The sequence below is a fragment of the Mus pahari genome, chromosome 23, assembly GCF_900095145.1.
Source record: "Mus pahari chromosome 23, PAHARI_EIJ_v1.1, whole genome shotgun sequence".
Taxonomy (NCBI): Eukaryota; Metazoa; Chordata; class Mammalia; order Rodentia; family Muridae; genus Mus; species Mus pahari.
This window is the reverse complement of record NC_034612.1, coordinates 35138404-35155382: the sequence shown is the minus strand read 5'-3', so window position 1 is coordinate 35155382 and position 16979 is coordinate 35138404. Positions and strand designations below refer to the sequence as shown.

General features: G+C 45.8%; 2 protein-coding genes across 2 annotated transcripts in view; one reads left to right on the top strand and one right to left on the bottom strand.

Moving 5' to 3' along the window:
• Positions 1-5599, bottom strand: part of Arpc1a (actin related protein 2/3 complex subunit 1A) — a 23150-nt gene extending 17551 nt beyond the window's left edge. The window contains exon 1 of the mRNA XM_021222694.2: positions 5512-5599. The gene's annotated coding sequence lies outside the window, so the exon portion shown is untranslated. The remainder of the gene's footprint in view (positions 1-5511) is intronic.
• The window catches only part of Kpna7 (karyopherin subunit alpha 7), a 109973-nt gene continuing 98130 nt past the window's right edge, over positions 5137-16979 (top strand). The window contains exons 1-3 of the mRNA XM_021222693.1: positions 5137-5166; positions 5403-5761; positions 6804-6840. Of these exons, the coding sequence (XP_021078352.1) occupies positions 5137-5166; positions 5403-5761; positions 6804-6840 (426 nt within the window). The remainder of the gene's footprint in view (positions 5167-5402; positions 5762-6803; positions 6841-16979) is intronic.

Sequence of the window (16979 nt, the reverse complement as noted above, 5' to 3'; positions counted from 1 at the left end):
TGGACTAGAGGGTATAAAAGGGGATGGCCGAGAGAGAAAGAAGGGGGATCGTTTTAGTACACATGGTTATGTTCCTGAGTAAACTGCTTTGAGAAGGACATCGGTTTCGTCGCTTCTTTTCTGCTGGTCGGAGATGGTAGCAACACCCCCACAGTGATGCTACAGAGAGACAGAAAGTAGAGACAGTAAACTCTCAGGAGGGCCCCAGGACACACAGTTATATACAACAGAAGGGTCTCTGTCACAAACAAGGTAGAAGGTGAGGACTGACACCAGAGGCTGTCCTTTAGCGTCTGAGCATGCTGTGGCACACTCCCATGCACACAACACTAAAAACACACAGTTCCCATCTATGCACAAACACACATAAACACATACTCACACACTCACTGTCTCTCTAAAAGTCCCAGAGGCGCCCTCTAGAAAACAGCTTGCCTGGACTGTGTAAAGGCAGTATGGACAGGCGTGGTAGTGCCTGGACTGTGTAAAGGCAGTATGGACAGGTGTGGTAGCAAGGACCCAAGATCCCAGCACTTGGGAGGTAGAGGGAAGAATCTGTACCAGATTTCAAAAAAGCTATGAAAATCAAATTTCATAAAAGATGGTTGATTATAATTGGTATGTTTAAAAATAACCATAAAAGACATGTGTTGTGTAACAAATTTGAATTTGAACTTGGTTATTATATAACAGCACGAAATTATCTTCATCCTAGCTATGGTAATGGTTGCCTTAGGTAGGAACAAGACTTAGCTGTTAAGGGATAAAGTGATGATGTGTTTGGGATGAAATGTCCTTTTTTCTCACTATACAGCTTTGGCTACCTGGAACTCACAATGTAAACCAAGCTGACCTCAAACTAATAGAGATCCACCTGCCCCTGCCTACTAAATGCTGTGATTAATGTCTTTTCATTTGAGATAGAGTCTTTATATGTAGCCCAAGCTGGTTTCCAATTAACAATCCTTCTGCCTTAGCTCCCTGATTGGAGGCCTGTGCCTCTATGCCCAGTGAGATAGGAATTCTGACACTAGCAGAAAATGAATGCAAGAGACATCAGAAAGTTGTGAGGCAAACAACGGGTAAAACCCAATAAGCAAAAATGAGTGCCCATGGCACAGAAAAGAAACACTCTGCTAAAGGAACCAAGGTCAAAAAGAAGTAGAAGTAAGTACGCCCTTAACTAAGAACACCTGCTATCCACCGCCAATAGACTTGCTGTAAGAGTGAAGCCAGTGCTGGATGTGGTGGTGCACATCTGTAAAACCAGCACTTTGGAGGGGCAGACAAAAGGATCAGCAACTCATTGTTGTCCTCAGTCATTTAGTAAATACAGGGCCAGCCTGAGCTACCTGCAGAAACAGTGAAATATTTTAGTACATTTTTCCTTTTATATGTTCTAGAAAGCAAACTCCAACTCATAAAGAGCCTTTAATTTGACTTTCATCTTAATTTACTCTAAAAAAAAGATTAAAAAATCTTTAAAAATTTTAAAATTGTGTGAATGTGTGTGTTCATATACCCATGTGCAGTGCCTACAGAAGCCAGAAGAGGGAGCTGGATCCTCTGGAGCTGGAGCTACAGACAGTTATGAGGTGACTGATGCGGTGCTAGGAACCAAATCTGGGTCCTCTGTAAGAGCAGTATTATATACTCTTAAACGCCGACTCATCCCTCTAGCTCCTCACTTTTTGGGGGGTGGGGGTGGGGAAGAAGGCATGCAAAGTAAAGACCTGGGCACTTCAAACAAGCGAGGCCTTACTCTGAAATTGCAAAACTGTTTAAAAAAATAAATTCAGGGGCTGGCGAGATGGCTCAGTGGGTAAGAGCACAGACTGCTCTTCCCAAGGTCCTGAGTTCAAATCCCAACAGCCACTGGCTCACAACCACCCATAATGAGATCTGACGCCCTCTTCTGGTGCATCTGAAGTCAGCTACAGTGTACTTATGTATAATAATAAATAAATCTTTGGGGGGGGGGCTGGAGAGATGGTTCAGAGGTTCAGACCAGTTGGTGGTCTGAACCACTGAGGAAAGTCCTGAGTTCAAATCCTAACAACCACATGGTGGCTCACAATCATCCACAAAGAGATGTGACTCCCTCTTCTGGAGTGTCTGAAGACAGCTACAGTGTATTTACATATAACAAATAAATCTTTAAAAAAATTCAAGTGAGACTGCTTAATTTGTTTTTTTAAAACATAAGTTCTCATCTTAGTGTGGCACTGGGGAGGTGGAGGCAGTTGGTTTTCTATGAGTTCCAGGTTTGCCTGATCTACATAGTGAGTTCTGAGCCAGCCAAGGTTATGTAGTAAGACTCCAATTCTAAACAAAGAAATAAATAAACTTTCAAGACGGCACATACCCATAATCTCAGCACTCAGAAGGTAGAGGCAGAAGACTCACTATTCATTCCAGGTCAGTCAGAGCTACACAGTGAAAACTTGTCTCAGAACAAATAGTTGAGGGCTAAAAATGGTTCAGTGAGCAAAGGGGGTTTGGTGGCAAGTCTAATGACGGAGTTTGTTGCCTAGAGCCTACATGGTAGATGAGATCCAATATCTCTCATTTCTGATAACTGTTAAATTCAAAATAACATCTAATGGGGGCAGGGCAGAGAAAGTTCAATGGTCAACAGCACTTGCTGCCCTTCCAGAGGACCATAATTCAGTTCCCAGCACCCACAATGTCAAGCAGCTTCTATGTATATTCAGTTCCAAAGAACCCGACACCTCTCTGCAGGCAACTACCACATACGGCAACACACACACACACACACACACACACACACACACACACCAGGCACCTACCCACATATGGCAACACACACACACACATACACACACACCTTTTAAAAAATGGGTTGTTACAAACATTATTAACTGTAAGCAATGAAGCTTAAAACCCAAATCTGATGAACTCGCTTGTTACTGAACAAAACTGGTTTGTAAACGAGTAACTTGGATATCTACATGTAATAGGGGCGCCTATTTTATGAAGAGCTGAAGGTCGCATATGCAGATAGAGCCTTTCTCATTCTCCTATTCAGTTTTTCCTTAAGGACATACATAAGTTTCCAAAAGAGATGACCAGTCACACAACAGCAGAAATACTTCTACAAATGCATTTCTAATTCTGTTATATCAGTCAAGTCCCATAATTGAACACGCATTCAGACACGTCCTTCCTTTGTAGTCATTTGTCTATTTTAAGCCACAATTTTGTACCAAGTAAAATAAACCTTCATTCATCTGGTGATAATTTTAAGTCATTAAACTGCAGGTGATATTTGAGCAATGTTTGAAAATCTTAACAAGGCTCAAAAGGAGAAAAGGGAACACCATAGGCAACTGCATGAACTTAAAAGGTTTTTCTGGGCACTGGTGAGGCAGAGGTGGAAGGACCTCTGTGAGTCCCAGGCCAGCCAGGACTATATACAGTTGAGACTCTTGTCTCAAACGAAACCAACCAACCAAAACCCAGGCACCAGGCGTCTGTTGCCGCTGTCCAGCGCTGAGGGATGAAAAGGACTGCAGAAGAGGCTCCTACTCTCTTCAGCTTTCACTTAGCATGGTCTTTTCTTCCTGCCCTGCTGGTGAGCCTACCTATGCACTGTGCACACCAAGCAAGGGCTCCACCAACTCAACCACATTCCCAGCCTTCGAGTGGAGTCATTTTAATGTCGAGTTAGCCATGGAATCTGGAGGCAAGGGGACCTGAGTTTGAATCTTCATTTTGACACACACATAATGAGATGCTGGGCAAATTTTCATTTCATCTCCAAATGACATTACAAGACAACCGTCAGAAAGATTAAATGATATAGCACATAAAAGCAGCCCAAAACTGATTCCAGTTAGTTAGTTCTCTGGTCTTTTGGGTTGTAAGACTAGCCTTTAGTGGTGGAGCCATCTTGGAAGCCCAGTAAATTGGTTATCTTTCTTCCTCTGACATAAAGTTTTGGACCAGTCCAAGAAGGACCCTATGAACTTAAATACATCTACACATGTTGGTGTCTGGGTCTCATTCCATTGGAACTTGACAAATTCACATCATTTAGAGTTTCCATTCCCTGTTTGGGTCAATTTCAGTCTGTGATTCATCTAGTTTCTAATTGCTCTCCTTACCCAGCCCAGCGATACCTGTGCTCCAACAGGTCACCACGCCCTACCAATGTTCTGACAGGCTTCATTAGAAATTCCAGCTTCATCAGACCATCTCCGCACTTCCTGTAGAGAACTTATTTTGACCTAACACTAGATAATTTAGATCAAAACACTGCCGCCCATCCTCCAAAGGAGTCTGCAATTTCCAAAGGATCCCCCTGTCATGAACAGCATATGAATTGAAGAGTTCCCCGACCCCCCCCACCCCCCACCCCAGATAGCCAGTGACTTGATCTAATGGGGCAAACACCCGGGACTGATAACTTCTAGAGACCTGAAATCCTAAGGCCCACAAGGAAACCAAAAGATTAAAGCGAACAGATAAAATAGGATGCCAACCTAGGTCATTTCAGAAAACTGGGCAAGGAGAAGATAGGAGAGAAACACACCATGACAACAGATGGCTTTATTCTAAGCTGCAATTTATTAAGTGCCTCCCATGTTCCCAACAGTGTTAAGTATCTGAATGGGGCCAGGAACATAAAGAAATCCCAGTCCTCATGACCTTCTCCGGAGGAAAGAGAGCAGAAAGGAAAGGAAGGCGGACATGCCTCTTGAGTCTCAGAAGCACCAGTAATGACTATCATTTATTTTCAGATCATTTGAACAGCTACTCTGGGGTAGGAATTGCTGTGAGCAACTCAAGCACACGAACTCCACGCGAACCCCATAAAGCCAAGTAGACTAAGAATCTTCTTACCGCAGCTGGGGAAACTGAGGCACCAAGAAGCAACCTTCGCAGAGACACCCGACAAAGTGGCGGCGTCAAACGAGAACTCGGGCGGTTGGTTCTACATAAAGGACCGCATGAACCCGGGTGCAGAGGAGAGGACAACCCTGACTTGCGGGGGCGGGGGCTAGGGCAAAGGAATCTTAAGGTTACTGGAAAGATGGGTTTTCTCTTGCTGGGGAAGGTTCAATAACTGCCGGTTCGGAGGCTGCTCTAGGCAACATCCTAGACGTGGAGGAGATGAACAGGTATCGTGACAAGCCACCGGAGGTGGGGTGGGGGACTTAGCCATCCGCCCGTCTACACTAATTTTACAGATTGTGGTAAATGCTCACAGTAGGGGTGCAAATGGTACTGTGGGGGTGTCGGAAGCCACGCTGTTCCTTCCTTCTCTCATCTGACACGGAGGGCAGCTGGAGAATGCTCAGGAACGCTCCGTCCGCGTGTGAGGGGGACACCAGGGACGCAGAGGTAACCACGAAGGACGGAGATCCCGGCCCCCTCAGCTCCAGACCCCGCGCCTAGCCGCCCCGGGCCCGCCGCCCCCGCGTGCCATACAACATACAAAAAAATGGAGGCGACCCGGGCCACACTCTCGTCCCGGCGGCCCCTTACCTGGGGTTGGGGAGGTCTGGAGGTCCGGAGGTCCGGAGCGGACGATTCGCGGCCTCTGGTCAGTGGATGCGAACAGGCTCCGGCGGGCGCCCACGGAGGAGGGAGGCCTAGAGGGAGCGGTTGACAGATCCCGGAAGTGGCCAGGGCGCCTGCGCCGAGCTTCCGCTCTTAGCTGGCGCTCGGCGCAGGCGCAGGCGCAGAACGTAGCCTTCGTTGGCGTGCTCTGTCTTGAGTGGCTGCTGCTGCTCGGGTAAGGCAGCCGCTCGTCTGCGCTTGGGCGTGCTTGTGGACCTGGATGGGAGTCCTACTCCTTTCTTTGAGGAGGTTTAAACACGCATACGCACACACACAGATACATATTTCTGAACCATGGCCCAAGTGTGCAGGGTTGGGAGCGTCTCAAGTGCTTTTTGTTACAAATTACTGAGCTAGGATCTCTCAGGCTTTGTGGTTCTGAAGAACAATAAGAAAAAAAAAATATTGGGGCTGGTGAGATGGCTCAGCGGGTAAGAGCACCGACTGCTCTTCCAAAGGTCTCAAGTTCAAATCCCAGTAACCACATGGTGGCTCACAACCATCTGTAACAAGATCTGATGCCCTCTTCTGGAGTGTCTGAAGTCAGCTACAGTGTAATTACATATAATAAATAAATAAATCTTTAAAAAAAATATTAAAAATATTTATGTGGTCGGGCAGTGGTGGCGCACGCCTTTTAATCCCAGCACTTGGGAGGCAGAGGCAGGCGGATTTCTGAGTTCGAGGCCAGCTTGGTTTACAGTGTGAGTTCCAGGACAGCCAGGGCTACACAGAGAAACCCTGTCTCGGGGAAAAAAAAAATTATATGGATGTCTGTGTTGGTATACGCATGTGAGTTCAGGTGCCCCTGGAGGCCAAGAGAACAACAGATCTTGGAGCTGGAATTGTAAGTTACTCCATGTGGGTGCTGGGAACTGAACTCAGTCCTCAGCGAGAACAACACAATCTTTTAAGCTGAGCCATCTTGCCAGCCCTTGTAACGATGTGTTCCTTCATAGAGGATGGGTCAGAACTGGTGACTGTTTTCTGCCTGGAGGACTGTCCCTGCCGTGCTCCCTCAGTAGAGTAGAAAGTCTCAAGTCTACCTAAGAGTCCCCTTGAACATTCCTAGACCAGGACCACTTGTTCCTGTACCCACTGTGACACCACAGGAAGGCACAATGGTGATATGGAAAGAGTGTATTCTATGTAGATGCAATTTCTAAGAACTGCCCTGAACGCCACATCCAGACAGACTGTTGCCCCTGCTCTGGTAGAAATTATGAAGCAACCAGTACCCAGGTTCTACTAGAGGTAGGCACTCAGCCCTTGTCTTTTGGTGGTCTATATATTTGACCCAGGGGACAGTAGACACTGCCTTACAGAAATAAGGAAATAGTTTATTTCGAGTCAAACATCCGGGAACATTGCTCAGCAGTGCTCTGCTTCCTTACCCTAAGTGCTTGCCCCACCTCGAAACCAGTTGCATTATGGTCTTTAGAATTATTATCGGTGTGTGCGTGTGGTGTGTGAGTGGGTAGCCCTTGTATGGTAGTCAGAAGTCAGCTCTGTGGACTCAGTTCTCTGCTTTCACCTTTACATGGATTCCAGAGAGCAAACTCATGTGGCCGGACTTGTTCAGCAAGCGCTTTCCCCACCAAGCCGTCTTGCTGGCCTTTGGTGAACTTTTAGCAGAGTTGCGTTGGTGGGGACATCGGGTAGGAGGGCTGTAGCAAGAAGAGCCAATCTTTCTTAGGTTTCCACTTAGGTTAGAGTACTCAGCCTTAGTGTTGGAGGAAGCTAGAGATCTGCAGATACACCGCAAGGGCTTTACATAACAAGCCTGAAAAGGTTAGCTAAGTATAAAAATAAAGATCGTGGCTGGTGTTGTACAGCTCAGTTGACAAGAGTGCTTGCCTAACATTCACAAACCCCTCTGTTGGCTCCAGCCCTGTGTTAACCTGACGCGGTGCCACGTGCCTATAATGGCAAGCTCTTCAGAGGCAGAGGGAGGAAGATCAGAGCCAGTGTAGGCTACAGAAGGGTTTGAGGGCAGCCTAGACTACATGAGATCATGTCTCAAAAATGAAGATTCATCAGGCTGGAGAGATGGCTCAACAGTTAAGTGCACTGACTGAGCTGGGCGGTGGTGGTGCACGCCTTTAATCCCAGTACTTGGGAGGCAGAGGCAGGTGAATTTCTGAGTTCAAGGCCAGCCTGGTCTACAAAGTGAGTTCCAGGACAGCCAGGGCTATACAGAGAAACCCTGTCTCGAAAAACCAAAAAAAAAAAAAAAAAAAGGCACTGACTGCTCTTCCAGCGGTCCTGAGTTCAATTCACAGTAACCACATGGTGGCTCACAACCATCTGTAATGGGATCTGATGCCCTCCTCCTCTGATGTGACTGAAGACAGTGACGTGTATGTGTGTGTGTTCTATTAAAAATCAAAGATTCAAAAAGGGAAATGAAGGCTAGTAGATAACTATTAAATGGCCTGAGATGCCCCGTGTATTAGTTAGGGTTTTCATTGCTGTGAAGAGACACCATGACCGAGGCAACTCTTATAAGGACAACAATGAATTGGTGCTGGCTGACAGGTTCAGAGGTTCAGTCCATTATCATCAAGGCCGGAGCATGGCAGTGTCCAGGCAGGCATGGCTCAGGCAGAGCTGAGAGTTCTACATCTTCATCCAAAGGCTGCTAGTGAAAGACTGACTTCCAGGCAACTAGGGTGAGCCCACATCCACAGTGACACACCTCCTCTAACCAGGTCACACCTATTCCAACAAGGCCACACCTCCAAATGGTGCCACTCCCTGGCCCAAGAATATACAAGCCATCACTTTTGGAGTCTATAACATTTGATCTCTTCAAGCTGCATCCTAATTGAGCAAGGCCAGGCAGTCTGTACTGCCTTAAATAGAGAAGGGACGTCAAGGAATTTCCATTCAGAAGCCCTTGATTGTAAGGCACTGTCTACAGAGGCAAATCTGCAATACTCCAAATTTCACACCCATGTGGTATTATTTACAGTTAAATAGTTCAGTTGTTCACAGACTTAGAGCTCTTATGTTTTGAATTTGTTCCATGGCTACAGGTCCTGTCTTTGGGAAGCAAGGGAATGGAGTGGGAAGATAATTGTAAGTTGAATATCCCACCTAAGAGACAACTGGACAGAGGAAAAATAGCATTCCTGGAAAGCAAGGCTTTCTTATGCATTGTAGGGTAAGTGAGCCATTTCCTGAGTGTATACAGTTGGTACCCAGAGTGTATACAGTTGGTACCCAGAGCCAAAAGCAAACAAGGAAAACCTCAGCTGTGGTTTCACTTAGACTCTAACTCTTTACAAAGACAGTGTCTTCTCTGAAGAAGTTTAGTCTGGACAGATGAAAATATACTGTCTACAGCCAGTGACGAGAAGTGTGCAGTCATGTTGGTTTGAGTCTTAATCTGGGCTGTGAGAAGATCCATGCAAAAACCACTTAAGGAAGGAAGGAGTTATTTTGGCTCGCTGTTTGAAGGGATGTGGTCCCTCATCGTAGGGAAGATGTGGCTGAGGGAGCTGGAGGCTGCTGGATACAAACATGTGCCCCTGCATCCAGCCCCCGCACTTGGGAAGGAAGCAACAAGAAAATAGTGTTCAGAGCCTCAGCTGCATTACGGGATGGAGCCGCCACATTCAGACATGCCCAGATGTGTCTGCTAGGGGATGCTAAATCCAGTCAAGTTGGCAAAACACAACAGTACCCATAAAATAAGAGCCATTTAGTAATAATCTGATTTTTAATAATCTCACAGAATCTCACTGTGTATACCTGGCTAGTCTGGAACTTGCAGCTTAGCCCAAGCTGGCCGAGACTTCACAGAGATCCACCTGATTCTGCCTTCCAAGGGCCAGGAATAAAGGCGTGCGCCACCACAGCTGCCTTCCATGCTGCCTTCCATTCTGTCTTTTGAGACACTGATTAGTATGTTAGTCTAAACAAAGGGTACAACTTTCATGCTTTATGGGAGCAATTGAGTTCTTGGTTTTTTGGTTTTTAAAGATTTATTTATTTATTATATGTAGGTGCACTGTAGCTGTCTTCAGACACACCAGAAGAGGGCATCAGATCCCATTACAGATGGTTGTGAGCCACCATGTGGTTGCTGGGAATTGAACTCAGGACCTCTGGAAGAGCAGTCGGTGCCCTTAACCGCTGAGCCATCTCTCCAGCCTGAGTTCTTAGTTTTACACAAGGCTCTTTAAGTCAAGCTGCCTTGTTCTACAACAGAGGAAACTACAAAAGCATTTTGAGACTCGAAGTTTTTGATACAAGGTAGGGAGCAAGAATGGCCTCCTGCTCTTGGGAGAGACCATCATGGCCTGGTATAATCAGTGGAATTCCAAAGAGAGTAAGCATTGAGTTAGTCAGTGCTTCCTTTTTAGACTTCTGCAATGTCGCCAATTTAGTATCCAAAATGAGAAGTCTGCCTGGAGAAAAATTGGTTGTCAGGGTAGATGGTGCACTGGCTCCTCATCACTTCTATAAAATACTTGAGATCATCACCTCATAAAAGGAAGAGTTAGGGCAGGAGAGATGGCTCAGTTTAGAAAGCACTCGCCACACAACTCTGAGGACTAGAGTTTAGATCCTCAGACCCCACACAAAGCCAAAGATGTAGTAGCCACATCTATAATGGTTCTGTGTCTATGGCTGGATGGGAGAGGGACACAGCTAAATCCTAGGACACTCACAGGACAGCTAGCCGGATGTGCACAGGTATGAACAGGAGACCCTGCCTCTTACAAGGTATAAGACAGGGACTGGCACTGGAGGTTGACCTCTGACCTCTAAGAGCATACCATAGTACCTGTGCACCAACACTCACACACAGGAATGTGTATACACACATGCACACTGTATACACGTACATCGTATGCATGTACATCATATGAGATTGGGCAGACCCAACAGATAAAATTGTATGCAGGCTAGAAGCTTCTGGAACTAGGCCTAGGTTAGCAACTTAGAGGGAACTTTAGGCTCCCTTTAAGTTTACACTTACAGTTCCTCACTCTCGCAGAGTCAAGCAGAAATTCGAAGCATCATAGCCACTGTCAAGAACAGAGAGAATAATGTCTGAATCCTTCGCTTGCTTCTCTCTCATACTGTTCAGAATCCCCCGCCTAGGGAATAGTGCTGCCCTCAAGGATCCGGGTCTTCCTGTATCAATTAACAATCAAGACAATCCCCTACAGTCGTGATCTAGAAAATTCTTCCACTAAGGCTTTCTTCTCAAGTGATTCTTGAATTTTAGTCAACTGACAATGACTGCCTACCATCACACCTACCATACCAACTTTGATAGCTTAGCAGGATACTATTCTATATAGCATTGTTGGCTTTCCTTTGTGATCCCGTGGCTGTCTGGAAGTGGCAGCTCATTGCCCTGGCCAATGTCACCACAAGGGGCCCAAATTCATATTGCTAACCTTGGGACTGTGCAAAATTCAGGCACTGATGAGTGGTTCCTACTAAATTTGTATCATTTTCACACTGTCGTAAAGTTGAAAGATCACAAGTTAAACTATGGTGAGATGGGTTCTGTCTGCATTTCTCCCATCCAAGCGTCAGCCAAGCCTAACCAGCTTAGCTTCTAATGTCAAACTGGGTGTGCTCAGTTGGTACTTCTTCTTCTTCTTCTTCTTCTTCTTCTTCTTCTTCTTCTTCTTCTTCTTCTTCTTCTTCTTCTTCTTCTTCTTCTTCTTCTTCTTCTTCTTCTTCTTCTTCTTCTTCTTCTTCTTCTTCTTTTTTTTTTTTTTTTTTTTTTTTTTTTTTTGGTTTTTCGAGACAGGGTTTCTCTGTGTAGCCCTGGCTGTCCTGGAACTCACTCTGTAGACCAGGCTGGCCTCGAACTCAGAAATCCACCTGCCTCTGCCTCCCGAGTGCTGGGATTAAAGGTGTGTGTGCCACCATGCCCAGCTCAGTTGGTACTTCTTATTTTTACCACAGATAGTTTATGCGTCAGCTTGACTAGGTTACAGGATACCTAGATATTTGGTCAAACGTTATTCTGGTTCTGTGAGTGTGACTCAAATTGGATTTATATTTAAACGGCTATGCTAAAGTAAACGGATTGTCTACTCGGTTTGTGTCAGTCCCATATCCAAACAGTTGAAGGTGGAGTGGACCCAGTGGCTCGTGCCTGTAATCCTGAGACAAGAGAGTTGTTCAAAGGTGTAGCTCAGTGGCAGAAGACCTGCCTGGAATCCCCCAGTGAGGGACACAGGCATGGCTCACAGGAATAGTGTTTTCCTGGTATGTTTAATATTCAGGGTTCAGTTCCTAGCACCAGCAAAGAGAAATCTAAAACAAGCAATTAGGAATTAAAAGGTTCTTGGTGGCTCCGGGACTCCAGCTCTTGTCTTTGTGCTCTTATCGTCCCAAAACCAGGAAACCAGGTGTGGTATTCTGCTTCTATGTGGCCTCAGCTACTCAAAATCCTGGAATTTGGGACTAACTTGGGCTAAAAAACAAGGTTTATCTCAAGTGAGGTAAAGAAGTTTCACATATGGGGCTGGTGTGCACTGTCTTTTGTGTTGTAGTTTTTCAAGACAAGGTCTCTTTGTGTAGACGTGACTATATTGGAACATATTCTGTAGACCAGACTCACAAGGAACTCAGAGATCTACTGCCTCTGCCTCCCGAGTGCTGGGATTAAAGGTGTGCACCACCACTGTCCAGCTAGGAGTTGACTCTCTTAAGTACTGTTTGTTCTGGGGACTTGACCGGGTAGGTTTTACTACCTTATTAAGTCTATCTCATCTTTAAGCAGCTATCGTTCATACTGTGTCTACTTTTCTTTTTTTCTTTTTCTTTTTTTAAAGTTTATTTATTTATTATATGTAAGTACACTGTAGCTGTCTTCAGACACTCCAAGAGGGCGCCAGATCTTGTTACGGATGGTTGTGAGCCACCATGTGGTTGCTGGGAATTGAACTCAGGACCTTCAGAAGAGCAGTCAGTGCTCTTAACCGCTGAGCCATCTCTCCAGCCCAATTTTTTTTTTTTTTGTTTTTGTTTTGTTTTTTTCGAGACAGGGTTTCTCCGTGTAGCCCTGGCTGTCCTGGAACTCACTCTGTAGACTCAAACTCAGAAATCCACCTGCCTCTGCCTCCCGAGTACTGGGATTAAAGGCGTGGACCACCACGCCCGGCTCTACTTTTCTAATAATCATGAATGGGAGAATTGTCTGTCGCCTCCTTGGTGACTAGACTATATGTGTTCCATCGTGTATACGCAGTTTTATCTTTGGTATATATTATACTGTTTACTTTGTCTCATTTTTTCCTTGTTGTTACTTCAGAGCTTAGACATACATATACAGAGTTCTTCTGTATATCAGCTCTGGCTGTCCTAGAATTTGTGCTGTCCTGGGGCTCGTTCTGTAGACCAGACTGGCTTTGAACTCACAGAGATCTCCTGCCTGTCTCCCAAGTACTGGGATTAAAGGCCTGTGCCACCAGCACACCTGGCTTCCAGGCTAGCCTTGAACTCTTCTTGACCCTGCCACTTTGGCCTCCCCCATGCTGGGATTCTAGACATGTGCCACTATACCCTGCAGGAATATGTAATTGTCACTCAGTAGAATGCACATCACCGTATGCTGCTCACAGACGTAGTCATTATGGCATTGTCAGGCCTAACTACTGTCCGAATGTTGACATTATATAGAATGTTAATATTATACAGAATGTTAATATTATATAGAATGTTGATATTATATAGAATGGTTTAGGAGACTGCTTTGTGGGTGATGAAGAGTGCTAGTAATGTTTAGAGTGATTGGCTTCACAGGCAGGGTGGGAATATATTCTTTATTTCTCAAATAAAAGGATGCAATATAGGCATTTGTTTTCTTGTTTGTTTGTTTGTGGGAGAGTTAAACCAGGGTCTTATGCAGCCCAAATTTGCCTCAGATTTGCTGCATGGCTGAAGATGACTTTGAAAAGTTGCTTCTCCTTTTGCCTCCTGGAGTGCTGGGCTTATAAACAAATGCCGTCACGCTAAGCTTGACTCCTGGGGCTATAAACAAGTGTCACCATGCTCAGCTCGACCTCTTTTATTGAGAGTGTTTTCAAGAATGGATTAGGGGTGGGAGAGGTGGCTCGGTGGTTCAGAGCTCTTGCTCCTCTTTCAGGAGGATAGAGGTTCAGCTCCCAGTAACCACACTGGTGGCTGCCTATTGCCTGTAAGCCTGGCTCTGGGGATTGCATGCCCTCTTCTGGTCTCCGCTGGCACTGCACGCATGCCATGTGGTATCACTTGTGCAGACAAACGGATATATAAAAAAATAAGAATTAATCTTTTTTTTTTTTTTTTTTTTTTTTTTTTAAGGTTGAACTCAGGGCTGGGGTTAAGAGCACTGAGTGCTCTTCCAGAGGTCCTGAGTTCAATTCCCAGAAACTACACGGTGACTCACAAATGGTGATGGTGTGCTCATACATTAAGTAAAATCTTCTTCTTTTTTTAAAATTAGATTCATCTAGAACAACTGTAATTCTAATTTTTTAAAAAAGATTTATTTGTTTTATGTATATGAGTACACTGCAGCTGCCTTCAGACACACCAAAAGAGGTCATCATATTCTATTACAGATGGTTGTGAGTGGGGATGGGGGACTCATGGCATGTGGGGGGCCATGGTATGTGGGATGGGGGGAGCCTTGGCATGTGGGGTGTGGGGGGAAGCCATGGCACTCTGGGAAGGTATGGCATTGTGATGGTGGCAGAAGTAGGAAGCTGGCCAATCACATTTTATCAGCTGTCATGGGGGAGAGAAAGAGAGAGAAAGCACTCATATAGGAAGTGGGACAAGACTATATAAACCCTCAGGCCCCACCCCCAGTGACATGTTTTTCCAGCAAGGCTCCACCTCCTAAAGGTTCCATCACCTCCTCAATTAGCACCACCAGGTGGGGACAGAGTTTTCCAGTGCATGGGCCTCTGCGGGCATTTCTCACTCAAACCATATCCTCTGTGAGTTCTCTCACCAGTTCCATGCTTCCCCTTGTTCTCAGAGGTCCTGGTCTGGACCAAGCATTTGCAGGATCTTGTCATCTGTTCAAAGAGTAGAGGAAGTATCCATAAAGAAGTGTAGTAGCAAGGAGGTTTACTCAGAGGCAAAGCAGAAGGACAGCGTGGATTCGGCAAGGGAGCTCTGGGCTCTGAGCAAGCACGTAGCTCAAGAGTATCTGCTTACTGACAGGGCTTCCTCTCATCCGTACAGGAGGAGGAGCTGGTTGCTAGGGGTGGGGTGGGGATGACATCGTGTGTGTGTGTGTGTGTGTGTGTGTGTGTGTGTACATGCTTACATGTCTGCATGCACAGGTACCCATGCATGTGGAAGCTCAAAGTTGGTATCAGATGTCTTCCATTCAGAGAAGGAACTGGTTGCTAGAGGTGGGGATGACATTCTCTCTCTCTCTCTCTCTCTCTCTCTCTCTCTCTCTGTGTGTGTGTGTGTGTGTGTGTGTGTGTGAGTGTGTGTGTTTACATGCACAAGTACATATGCATGTGGAAGCCCAAAGTTGATATCAGATGTCTTTTATACCGGAGGAGAGACTGGCTGCTAGGGATGGGGATGACATTCTGTGTTTGTGTGTGTGTGTGTGTGTGTGTGTGTATGTGTGTGTACATGTTTACATGTCTGCATGCACAGGTACACATGCATGTGGAAACCTAAAATTGATATTACAAGTGTCTTCCACAGTCACTTGTCACTTTACTTATTGAGGTGAGGTCTCTCCCTGGACCTGGAGCTCACCAGTTCAAGCCAGTCTAACAGTCAGCCAGTCAGCCAGCCCCAGAGCCCCTCCAGCCTATGCCTCCCTAGCGCAGGGGTTACAAGCATGCACCACGCCACTGCTGCTGGCTGTCTCTCACGGGCTTGGTGGTTGACTTCAGACCTTCATGTTTGCATGGCAGACCCTTTCCCATATTTTCCCCCCTTTTGTTAGCCTACTCCACAGCCTAGGAAGAAAGAGAAAGAACGGTTCTGGGTTCTAAAACAGTTCTTCTGGCAGGGGGCTTATCTACCATGCATGGAACCATCTGAGTTCCATGCCCAGCACTACCAGCAACCTGGAATAGTGCTGGAGGCAGGAGGATTAGACGTTTAGGATCATCACATTGACGAGGTTGAGATTAGCCTTGGTTATCTGAGACCCTGTCTTAACAGAACAAAACTGAACAACAACAGTAACCATTCCCCTCAAACCAAACCTCCACCAGTGCCACCAGAAAGACCTCTGTCAATAATTCCTAATGGTTCCTAGCAGATTCTCTTTGATTCAGCTCTCATTCAGAATGGCCTTCTTACAATAAATCCTAGCCTTGGTTCCTAGTAGATCGTGAGTGGGGGACTTGGGGGGTTTGTGATGATTTTCCGAGTCCTGGTAACAACCACGAATGTGCTGCATAATAAGGAAGTCTCAGAACCTTCTGGGTTCCCTGAGATTCATGTTTGGGTCCCAGAGCTGGGGGCAGGGGAACAGGGAAAAAAAAAGCCCTGGTGACACCAATTTGCAGCCTTGAAACCTAGCTATGGACATGCAGCAAACCCATTGGAGTAGTCTTTGGTCCATTTTCTCTGCAGAATGTAGTGCCAGTGCCCCAACTCCTATTATTGTGGATAATGGCTGTCATTGTTTTTCAAGGTCAGAGATTATACTTCACATAATAGCATTAGCTACTTTTCTCACTGCTATAACAAAATACTCTAAAAAGTAACTTAAGGGAGGGAGGTTTTTCTTTGGCTCACAGTCTGAGGGTGCACAGTCCCTTGGGGTGGGGAAGGCATGGGGGCATGGAGGATGGGGGCAAGGGCAGGGGTAAGGGCAAGGGCAGGGGCAGGGGCAGGGGCAGGGGCAGGAGGCATCTGGTCACACTTCATCCAGTCAGGAAACCATGAATCTTGGGGCTCAGCCCAGTTTCTCCTTTATATTGAGCCCACCAAATGGCACCATTCGCTTTCAGGAACACTTCCCACCTCAATCAACACAGTTTAGAAACATCTCTCACAGATACATTCCGAGGGCTGGTCATATCCATTGCTTGATTCTAGAGCATGTCAAGTTGACAGTATTAAGCACCAGGGATGGAAGGATGACTCAGTGGTTGAGCATGTTCCAAGAAACCTGAGTTCAGTCCCCAACACCTGTACTAGGCAACTTGCAACTGCCCAAAGGCTCTGATGCTCCCTTCTAACCTCTGTAGGCACCTGCAAGAATGAATGTCCACACACACATGCACATGTCCACACACACATGCACACACACATGCACACTCATGCACACATACACACCTTATTATAAAATGAAGAATAAGTGGTTTTTTTTGTTTTGTTTTTTTGTTTTTTTTTTTGGTTTGGTTTGTTTTTTTTTTTTTTTTTTTTTTTTTTTTGTATTC